This window comes from Lactuca virosa, chromosome 8, assembly GCF_052849685.1.
Source record: "Lactuca virosa cultivar CGN04683 chromosome 8, Lactuca_virosa_CGN04683_v6, whole genome shotgun sequence".
In the NCBI taxonomy this organism is placed as follows: Eukaryota; Viridiplantae; Streptophyta; class Magnoliopsida; order Asterales; family Asteraceae; genus Lactuca; species Lactuca virosa.
In genome coordinates, this window is record NC_136433.1 from 76,356,666 (window position 1) to 76,368,813 (window position 12,148).

The 12,148-nt window shown below is 37.1% G+C and overlaps 1 protein-coding gene and 1 non-coding gene across 2 annotated transcripts; one reads left to right on the plus strand and one right to left on the minus strand.

Moving 5' to 3' along the window:
• Window positions 1–9,881: 9,881 nt before the first annotated feature.
• Window positions 9,882–9,988, minus strand: LOC145135027 (small nucleolar RNA R71). Its single transcript, XR_013719507.1, has one exon. It is a non-coding gene; the product is annotated as a small nucleolar RNA R71 (small nucleolar RNA).
• Window positions 9,989–11,005: 1,017 nt separating this feature from the next.
• On the plus strand, window positions 11,006–11,452 carry LOC145130501 (uncharacterized). The gene has a single exon (XM_079065291.1). It carries the CDS (start codon window positions 11,006–11,008, stop codon window positions 11,450–11,452), a length of 447 nt encoding a protein of 148 aa, XP_078921417.1.
• Window positions 11,453–12,148: the final 696 nt, after the last annotated feature.

A 12,148-nucleotide genomic window follows, 5' to 3' on the forward strand; every position in this document is an offset into this window, starting at 1 on the left:
GTCCTTGAGTCATAAAGTTGGGATTTTTGAGGTTGAAATCCATCCATGCATGATTTAGGGCCATTTTCATGGAAGTAGAATGTTATATTTTGAGTTTGGGTTCATTGGAGGCATGCAAAGTCACCAAGTCAGTGACTTTATGGGTCTAGACATTGTTTAGGACTCAGATCTAGGCGTTGGACCTTTGGTATAACAATTAAGTGCTTAATGACAAAAGTGGTATAGAGGAGTACGCTGGGCGTACAAGTCTGTACACGTAGCGTACAAGCCAGCAAGCGAGTACGCGCTGCGTACAACTGAGTATGTCTTGCGTATGCAGTCAGAGTGGGCTTCGCATATTTGGGCCTCGGTTTGGGCCATTTCTTGGACCTTGTTGCTTTGGGCCTTAATGGGCCATCTGAAATCAGGTTTTTAGACTAAGGATATGATTTGGCTTTAGGGTAAGGCCCATTACAGGGGTTTGGGCCCAATTTGGAAAATTGGGCCATAAGTAGGCCACTAGTGGACTTTGAAATATTATTTAGTGTTGGGCCTTTTATATTGTGGATTTGGGCCTTAGTCATGGATCAAATTAGGCTAGGGGTAAAATGACCAGTATGGAGTATTGAATATTGATTGAGACCCAAGTATTTATTGGAAGTTATTTTGTACTGATAGCTCGAGGAGTTGTCAGGGCAGCATCTAGGGATTTCATTCTGTGAGATTCAGCATTTGAGGTGAGTTTCCTTACTTGGTTTAGTGGGTTTAAGGCACCAATTCAGACCCTTATTGATTATAGTAGGATGATAGGATTCAGCGTGACCCTTGCATGTGTTATGTGCTACTATGTATATCGGACAGGGCTCGATGACGGGCAAGGCCCAATGACTGGAACATATGCTATTGTTTATGAACATTATACGTGTTAGCATGTTATGTGATTATTGTATATGTATAGTGGGCCTCGTCCACGAAAGAGGGATAAGAAACAAAGAAGTTTTCATGTGAGATTGTTGTTAAAAAACTCTCTTCTGAAGACGAAGAAGAAGAAGAAAATGTAAAAACTCCAAAAGGGAAATCACCGTATCACTCTCTTCCTCCTTCCTCAGAGAAAATTAAACCTCCTCCCTCCCCGCTAAAGAAAACTCCCCTTCCTCACCAAAGAAGTCTAATCCTCCAACTCCTCTAGCCCCCACTAAATATCAAGGTAAAAAGATTATCACAGAAAAATAATGACCGAAGTCATGTCCTCTAATTCTTGAAATGGAAAGAGAATAAGCGTTAGAAGAAAGTTAGAGAAGAAAACAAGAAGAATTGTATCATCTTGTATCCCTCAAACTTGATAAGAAAAACAATCAAGGTTTCAAGCCTCTTCCTGAAAAAGAAACTATTATTCTTCCAGAAGATCCTCTAACTGATCCTTGGACTCTATTTGTAAGGAAGTTGGTAGATTTGGACATTATTCCACATATATCCTATAATGCTCCTTTAGCTCAAATTTCGTGTTGGATATACCTAATTCTCCAAATGCTCGATACTTCCTAATATTTGAACCGATGAAGAGATTCGGAACCATTAAAGAGTCTTAATATAATAAAAAAGGAAAAGAAACATGACTTTATAAAGAAGCACTACTAATACTTCCTTGGGTGGACCAAGCGATGCATCATAAAAGTCAAAGGGTTTTGAATACGTTCATTCAAATCATCCCCTTACTACTCTTATGACTTGGTAAAGAGTGACGATAACGAATATTATCTGAATCGGCTTGATTCACGCTAATCTGACAAATTTCATGAGCCTAGGAAAAGAACTTTTCTGAAGAATCCCATCTAAGGAACCTGCTAAGCATCATCTTGCTCCTATTCAGGCATTCCTATATTATCTAACAGTTGAATTATCTTCGGTTGATCTTGAACTAAACCACCTCCTCACAGTAACAAACTTTGAAGAACTTGATATAAGTCTAGAAGGAATCAATATTAGAGACTTCCTAATTATGACTAATTCGGACCTAGGAGTAATCTGCTGTGTTGAAAAACTTGAGAAAAAGATGTTCTTCATACTTAGTGAGGGTGTGATCGGGGTCCCGGATGCGTAAGCGGGGCATACAGCTTCGTACGCGGGGCGTACACAATGATTAATGAAAACCTTAATTTTAGGGGCTGGCCACTATACAAGCATCCTTGTGGACTTGAAACCCTCATTTCACCAACCTCCTTGTCCCCTTTACCCTACATTCGAACCCTAATCCCATCTTGTGTGATTTTAGAGCTTAGAAGAGCATTTGGAAAAGTGTTTTGGTGCTTTGAAGGAAGGTGTCCGTCCTTAAAGCTTCATTGAAGGAGTGAAGGCTTATAGATCAAGAACCTTATCATCTTTTGGCACTCATTTGAGGTATAAAATCTTGAACCTGATGCTTGTTAGCTTTGATCTCTTTTGGTTTGGATTTATGGACCCTTTTGGTCGCATTGATGAGATCTTATGAGTCCACATCATTTTTGAAGCTTAGAGTTGCCATTCTTGGTGTTATTTGGGTCCTTAAGTCATAAAGTTGTCATTTTTGAGGTTGAAATCCATCCATGCATGAGTTAGGGCATTTTCATGGAAGTAGAATGTTATATTTTGAGTTTGGGTTCATTGGAGGCATGCAAAGTCACCAAGTCAGTGACTTTATGGGTCTAGACATTGTTTCGGACTCAGATCTATGGGTTAGACCTTTGGTATAACAATTAAGTGCTTAATGAAAAAAGTGGTATAGAGGAGTATGTTGGGAGTATAAGTCTGTACACGTAGCGTACAAGCCAGCAAGCAATTACGCGCTGCGTACTCAGTCAGAGTGGGCTTCGCTTATTTGGGCCTCGGTTTGAACCATTTCTTGGACCTTGTTGCGTTTGTCCATATAGGGCCATCTGAAATCAGGTTTTTAGACTAAGGATATGATTGGGCTTTAGGGTAAGGCCCATTAGAGGGGTTTGGGCCCAATTTGGAAAATTAGGCCACAAGTGGGCCACTAATGGGCTTTGGAAGATTATTTAGTGTTGGGCCTTTTATATTTTGGATTTCGGCCTTAGTCATGGATCAAATTAGGCCAGGGGAAAAATGGTCATTTTACCCCAAGTATGGAGTATTGAATATTGATTGAGACCCAAGTATTGATTGGGAGTTATTTTGTACTCATAGCTCGAGGACTCATCAAGGCATCGGCTAGGCATTTCTTTTTGTGAGATTCTGCATTTGAGGTTAGTTTTATCACTTTGTTTAGTGTGTCTAAGGCAGCAATGCCGACCCTTCTTGATTATGCTAGGATGCTAGGAGTTTGCGTGACCCTTGCATGTGTTATGTGCTGCTATGTATACCGGGCGGGGCTCGAGGCCCAATGACTGGAACATATGCTAGTGTTTACGATCATTATATGTGTTAGCATGTTTATGTGATATATTTTATGTGTATAGTGGGCCTCGTCGACGAAAGAGGGATAAGAAACAAAGAAGTTTTCATGTGAGATTTTTGTTGAGAAGCTCTCTTCTGAAGACGAAGAAGAAGAAAATGTAATAACTCCCAAATAGAAATCACCATATCACTCTCTTCCTCCTTCCTCGGAGAAAACTAAACCTCATCCCTCCCCGCTAAAGAAAACTCCCCTTCCTCACCAAAGAAGTCTAATCCTCCAACTCCTATGGCCCCCACTAAATATCAAGGTAAAAAGATTATCACAGAAAAATAAAGATCGAAGTCGTGTCCTCTAACTCTTGTAATGGAAAAAGAATAAGTGTTAGAAGAAAGTTAGAGAAGAAAACAAGAAGAATTGTATCATCTTGTATCCCTCAAACTTGATAAAAAAAACAATCAAGTTTTCAAGCCTCCTCCTGAAAAAGAAATTATTAATCTTCTAGATGATCCTCTGACTGATCCTTGGACTCTATTTGTAAGGAAGTTGGTAGATTTGGACATTATTCCACATATATCCTATAATGCTCCTTTAGCTCAAAATGCGAGTTGGATATACCTAATTCTCCAAATGCTCGATACTTCCTAATATTTGAACCGATGAAGTGAGTCGGAACCATTAAAGTGTCTCAATATAATAAAAAAGGAAAAGAAACATGACTTTATAAAGAAGCACTACTAAGACTTCCTTGGGTGGACCAAACGATGCATCACAAAAGTCAAAGGGTTTCAAATACGTTCATTCAAATTGTCCCCTTACTACTCTTATGACTTGGTAAAGAGTGACTATAACGAATATTATCTGAATCAGGTTGATTCACGCTAATCTGACGAATTTGATGAGCCTGGGAAAAGAACTTTTTTGAAGAATCCCATCTAAGGAAACTGCTAAGCATCCTATTGCTCCTATTCAGGCATTCCAATATTGTCTAACAGTTGAAATTTCTTCGGTTGATCTTGAACTAAACCGCCTCCTCACAGTACCAAACTTTGAAGAACTTGATATAAGTCTAGAAGGAATCAATATTAGAGACTTCATGATTATGACTGATTCGGACCTAGGAATAATCTGATGTGTCGAAAAACTTGAGAAAAAGATGCTCTTCATACTTAGCCGAAAACATATGCTCAAACTCTTTTCTTGAAAACATTATCAACATTGATCTTGATTCTCCAGAAGCATCAGCAGAAGTGAAAATGGAGATCTCCAAGCGGATTCAATGGATCTCTGTTATTTGAAGATGCTAAAAAGGTGATTGGATTCTTAGAGAAATCTCGTGAGGGCTAATATGACATCCTTAATTTTCGAAACTGAAAAAAAAAAATTTCTTTATGCTTTCAAAACTCGAAATATCTTTATTTACGAAAATTCCTAGTATATTACAATATTTTGATTACAACTGATTGTACCAAAATATCAAAACTATGAGGATGTCATAATCGATACAAAACATATGTTACAACATAAATACCTAATGGTCTTGAACACTAATGCAAGTCTTCTCTTCATTCACTTATCATCCTATTCAAGTTAGCAGCGGTCTTAATACCGCTACCTATGATGCATATAAATTAAGTGGGTCAGGTTGGGAAACCTGGTGAGATACATAAGGTTTTCAATCCCACAATAACTTAATGCTAATAAATCATATATTTCAAAGCTATAAAACCAACTATTATCATCAACACATATATATCATATCTATAAGATAGTCTACCCCATCCCATAGATCCTCACGTACCGAACATGTACAACAACCTTACAATATTTATATAGAAGGATAATTGTGAACAACAAGTTGACTATGCTTCTTCAGGGATTCCTTAGTAGCAGACGCGGTGATGGATATTAGTGCCCATAGCCATAACAAAGCCCGATAATATTTCTATAAATAATAATGTCCTTTCTGGTTACATGCAAGAACACAGAAAAGGAAATCTGAATATATATATATATATATATATATATATATATATATATATATATATATATATATATATATATATATATATATATATATATATATATATAGGGATTTATTTTGTTAATCAATTAATAGTTTGATTAGTTAATAGTAAATAAAGGAATATGGAATATTCCTGAATGATTTGAATTCCATATATAATTAAAATTAAGTTTTGTAATTATCTCTATGGTTTCAAATCACTTCCCTATAAATAGAGGGCTCCAAATCCGGTTGGTGAATCGACCATGCGAAGTTACAATGAGATTCGACTCAAATAATGCTTGAGAATCGCGATCAACATATACCTTTCTTTGACTATGTTCTTCTTTTGATGAGCCAGTAAACCACACAAGCTTACATCAAAAATAACATACCACAAGGCGTAATTTCCATTGGAAGCATAAGATTCACATTGTTAATATAAAACACGGTTTTGTTTTATTACATGTAGATTTAATACTTTTAACTTTACACAGTTGTCCTATCAAACCGTTTAGGTAACTCCACTTCAAAACGCAATAAGGCAGTGGGGGTGGTGAGCAATGAATTCCTCTTAAAAGACAACCTCATTAGAAATCTAAGAGGCCTACCTTAAACCTTCCTTATAACAATCTAAGTCGAGGTAAGACTAACAACGCACATTCTAAGAAACACGCAAGGACACAATGTTTGGAGATGATGTGATACATATAAATACAATTTTACAATACATATACACATTTGAATTGATATATCTTTTAATTCAGTTGACTAAAAGTCAACAATTAAATTATAAGTTTCCTAATCTTTTGACTTTTAAATAATCTTATAATTAAATCAAATATACTTTATCTTTTAGCATAAAGGCTAGTTTGTATGTGTTTAAAAATAAAAAAGATGAGCAACCAAAAATTAAAACGAATTTAGAAAATTCCTGAACTTTAGGTTCCACGACGTGGGGAATGAACAACCACGTCATGGCAAACAGAAAACACACGTTATTTATTAAATTATTATTTTATTTCTCAGCAACTTGCCATGGGGTGGCCAAGAAGAAACAACGTCGTGGCAACGAAGACAGTTGCAATCCACACTGATCCCATGACATGGTGGAGGACTAGCCACGACGCGGGAAAGAGGCAGAACGACTTAAATTTACATATTCAAATTTAACCAAGAAAATTTCTAGACTTTTAAAATGATTTAAAACAGAAACCCTACACATACAAACCCTAACACACTTATCAAGACAAAGTCTAAGTGCAATAGACTTGAGTTAACCTATGCTCTGATACCACTAAAGGGTTTCGAGCCTCTCAAAGATCAACAATTGGGCAGTGGAAACATAAGCATATCCGATTAAATACTCAAAAACTTGATAGATATAACTCAATTAATCTATGCAACCTTGATAGGACACACAACGTAGGAAAAACATAGCTTTGATTTCTTTAAACGTTTCTTCCTTTAACGAGCAAGTTGATTAGACTAGAGAACCTAAGGTAGAGTTCCTATTCTGTAATCACACCCAAGAAGAAAAAACAAAAATAGATCCAAGAAATCCTTGAACTATGAACTTTAAACGGAATCGATATATTGATATTGTTCGTCGACCACAACATAGAGAACGCATTTCCACAGCGTAGGAACTACACTTCGGGATTACTTTTGGTTTTTGAGGTTTCCGAACTATGTATCATGAGAGGTATATTTCATAAGTCGGTTCATGATCCTCGATTAATCTAGTCATGATTGTCAAATTAGCATTAGAAGAGATTAAGATGTTATTGACATTACTCAAACTAAATATGGATCCCATCCTTTTGTTTAACAATTCATCTTGGGTAAATATAATAAAAACGATATTTCTTGATCAAACTAATTGTGTTCTCTTTTCTTAAATAGATGAATAATGGAGTCTCTCCTCCTCCTCCTACACCAACAACTTCATCAAACTTCTCACTACTTTCTCTCCTCTCGCGATATAAGCTTACTGGTCCTAACTACTTTGATTGGATTCGTAACCGAAGGATTACTTTTAGGTCCAAAAAAAGGACTATGTGTTGGGCGAATATCCTGAGAGGAACTTCCTAATGATGCTACTGAAGAAGAAGTAGCCAAACACGAAAAGCATCACTACCACTCTAACGAGGTCTCATGTTTCATGTTCGCGGCCATGTCTTTTGAACTCCAAAATATTTTTGAGAACCTTGTGGCATACAACATGAATGAGCATCTCAAAGACATGTTCCAAGAGCAAGCTCGGACTGAGAGATTCAAGGTGATGCAATTAATTCTAGGTTGCAAGCAACATGAGGGTGGTTATGTCAGTACCCACGTTCTAAAGCTAAAGGGATACTTTGACAGACTTGAACTTCATGGCTTCCCATTTACTCAAGAGTTGTCTATTGATGTCATTATCAACCTTTGACTAGTACATATAAGCAGTTCATATGTGCATATTTAGTCATATAATTCATGCATTATCTTAATATTTTATGTTGCATTTGTGTCAATTATTGAACAAAAGGTACTTAATTGGTTGAAAATTTATTTTACAGCAGCCAAGACATGCTCGGAAAGAAAAGGAAGAGAAATTGGTGAATGGAAGGTAGGATCTTGGATTTTTAAGAAGAATAAGGAATTTAACAAGAACACTGCGTGTTGACATCAAACACGGCGTGGAGTATTGAAGGTTCACAATGGATTTTGCCTTGTCGGATATGCATTTTTAATGAAGAACACGGGGTGTTGGCTATTAACCACGCCATGTTTCGCCGTTTTTCAGGATCTATTTATAGATCGTTTCCCTTCTAAACCCTAACTTATGATGGAATCTTTTATCAATTTTTGGAGGCCATAGACATCCCTTAGGAGCTGTGGAGTGTAGAATTCGGTTCTAATCTTCTTTTTGAAGAGATCTAACGTAATTAATATCTATTCTACTTAATTCCTTTGTTTTCATTATATTTACAACAGTGAATTCTGTTTCTATGCTTTTATTTGCTGAAGTTATGGGCTAAAAACCCTACTTTCATTTAGAGTAGAGGATCTTACAACTATGTGTTGATTTTGTGATTTTGGATTGTGTTGATTTGATTATTTATCATGCTAGCTTGTTAAAAGAACCTTTATATGTTAATGATAATTATTTTTCTGTTAATTACTGAGTTAATTGAAATTGCATGACTATCTTTCTCGGTTTACTTGAATCTTATAGTTTTGTGACCATCAAGATTGTAAGACTAGTGTTTTGAACAAAACCTAGGATTAACTAAAAAAGTAAATAAACTGATGTATGAGTTATATATGATGACCAACCATATATGAAATTAATTTGATCAACCAATTAAATTAATCACCATTACAAGTCTTGCATGATTCGAACTTAATACTAGTAAACTTGTTAGTTTAATCAATTGATCACTGTTTGAATTAACTTGTTTGCTAAAGGATTAGTTTGGTGAACATTAACCTAATCACATTAGAAATCGGTAATTGATGACACATTAATTCATTGCACTTTCCCCGATATCAACCATAGGAGTAAGTGAATCGCATCTAAACGGTTGTCTCTTTAATATTCATGATTCAAATCATCTTTTTTTCCTTGATTAGTTGTTAATTGATTCCTTTCTAAGCATTTGAGTGATTATTTAAGTTTCTAGTCTTGTAAAACTAGAGAAAAAACCCCTTTTTAATCATTGTTTAAATTAGTTAACATTAGTAGTAATGTTAATTATCATTACTGTTCCATGTGTTTGATACCCTACTTACCTTCACTAAATTGCTATTCAACTAGGTACACTGCCTAACGTGTTTTAGTTTTTCCTAGATTAGTTGGATTAAAACTAGTATATATCTTACGTATCAAGTTTTTGGCTCCGTTGTCGGGGAACGGTTCATTAATAGTTAATTTTATTTGCTAATTGTTATCAATCCTTTGTGTGATATTTTTATTATATAAAGTTACAAGTTTTCTGTTTAAAGTATTATTTTCGATTTTATTATGTTTTTACGTTAACCACGCCGTGATGAGCTCACTTCCAATTTTCATTTTCTTCGTTTTTGTTCGTTTAACCCGAAGATCCAAATCTCCAGTAATATCATCATTGGAGGATCCGGAGTCAGCTTTTCGCAAAAAGAAGGACAAAACAATCGGGGAATAAAGCAATTCTAAAAGCTTCAAGAAAACCCACGACAAGAAGGCAGTGGATCACGAGTCCGAGACACCTAAATCTGAAGAAAAGAGTGAACCCGAGTTAGAAGTAGTGATGGAAGACATTGCAGACATAGCAATGGAGGAATACAAGAAGCGGATGTGTGACGATACTGGGCCAGGTCTGGTGCAACCTGCAATTCCAGCAACAACAAACTTCGAGCTAAAAGGTCACATACTCGCCCAACTGAAGGACATCCCATTTTACGGGAGAGATCACGAGGATGTCTACAAGCACATTGACGAGCTCAACGACATCACTGACTATTTCAACATCGAAAGTCGCAAAGTTAAAGAAGGCAATTTCCAATTTTGAACAACTAGGAGGCGAATCACTTTATGAGGCATGGGAGAGATACAAGGGCTTACTGAGAAATTGCCCCCAGAATGATATCAATGTTCAACAAGAGGTCTCCATTTTCTATGATAGGGTAAATGTAACAACCAGGTAGCTCCTTAATTCCCAAGGACCACTCACGAAGAAACCACCAGCTGTAATAAAGGGATTGATTGAAGAATTCTCTAAACATTCAAGAGAATATCATAATCCTCGTAATGACACAACTCGAGGGATGGTGAATGCATCTTCTGATGATATGGAAGCAATAATGGCCAAGCTGGATAGCATGGATCGTAGGATGACAAAGATGGACCAATCCACCCATGCCACTCATGTGGAGTGTCATAATTGTAGCGGTCCACATCTAACAAAGGATTGCGACCTTGATGAGAATGGAAACCGGAAGGCTCAAGCGTGTTTCTCATGTGGGGATCGTTATAATGAAGATTGGAGGAAAACCAAAGAGGAATGGCTACCCTATGATGAGTACAAGAAGGCTAAGGAGGAGAAGTACAAGAAAAAGGCAAGAGGGTTTTTATCAAAAAGAAGAACCAGCAACCGAAAAGAAGACAGATTTAGAAGCAATGCTCACCCATTTTGTAGTCGCGTCAGAAAAGAGGCATGATGAAACCGATGCAACAATGAGAGATCAGCAAGCTCTAATGAGATATCATAAGCTCTAATGATAAATTAGCAAGCTTCAATCCTCAACTTCGAGAAACAACTCAGACAACTAGCTAAACAATTCAATAAATGGTCATCGGGCGGACTCCAAAGAAACATCGAACAAAATCCAAGAGGGGCGCATATCAATGTAGTGACAACAAGGAGTGGAAAAATTGTCACTCTTTGACCCCAATTCCTAATACAAATCCAAAAGTTTTGCAGGAGGTAGATGAAGAAAACCGAGAAAAGCACTCTGACGATCACACACGGCGTGGTGAGGAGAAGGCCACGACGTGGTTGGCGACTGAAGAAAATAAGAACCCTCTAGTTAAGTCGTTTTAGCCTTCATTTCCATTCCTGAGCCGAGCTAAACAAGACAAACAAGCTGAAGACTATAAGAAGTTCATGGACCATATCAAGGCCCTCCAAATCAACATTCCATTCATTGAGGCGGTGGCTCAAATGCCAAAGTATGCAAAGTTCTTAAAAGATCTTCTCACCAATAGAAAGAAAATGGAGGAGGCATCTAAAGTGATACTAAACGAGAATTTCTCGGCTGCAATGTTGAACAAACTAACAAAGAAGATGGGGGACCCGGGAAGTCTAACTTTGCCATGTCAATTCGGGAATTCGGCTACAAGTTATGCATACGCCGATTCAGGAGCTAGTGTCAATCTTATGCCCTATTCATTTTTCAAGAAGTTGAATCATCCGGAACCAAGGCCCATATGCATGGCAATTCATCTAGGAAACAAAACGGCAACGTTTCGAAGAGGGATATGCGAGGATCTTTTGGTTAAAGTTGATGAATTTGTTTTTCCTGCAGATTTTATTGTGCTAGACATGGAATAAGATCATCAAGTCCCAATAATTATTAGAAGACCTTTTCTAAGCACCGCTCGAGGTCTAGTAGACGTAAGAGAGTATAAACTTACTCTCCGGCTAGGAGAAGATGCCATCACCTTTGGATTAGATCGAGCAATGAAGCACTCAAGCTTAATGACGATACGGTTTTCTCGGTGGACATGTTTGATGAGTTGTTGGAAAAAGAAATGGCAAATTGGCAAGAAGATAATTCAGGGGGATTAACGTTCCTATCAGAGGGGGATTTTGATGTTGAGAATGACCTAGAAGAGCTGGAGAAGTTGCTCGAAGAAAGCGAGTATGAAGAGCTTAAAAGAACTTCTGAAGAACAAACATGGCGTGGTGAGGATTTAAATATTGCATGTTCAGATCGAAAATCGCAATCTGACAAAACAAATGACTACACCACGATGTGTTTGGTTGATGTCCACGCCGTGGTCAGTGATCAAAAGACAAAATTAGAACTCAAAACTTTTCCAGAACACTTAGAGTACGTTTTTATGGAAGAGGATGAGTAAAAGCCAGTTATCCTTGCTTCTGATCTTTCACCAAACGAAAAGGAAAGACTCGTGGAGGTTTTAAAGAAACGAAAGAATGCCATTTCTTGGAAGATCACCAATATCAAGGGCATTATTCCTTCATATTGCTTGCACAAGATCAATCTAGAAGAAGGAGCTAAAGCGG

Excerpts from the sequence above, each read along its gene's own strand:
- LOC145130501 (XM_079065291.1), top strand. The coding sequence starts at position 11,006 with ATGGACCATATCAAGGCCCTCCAAATCAACATTCCATTCATTGAGGCG.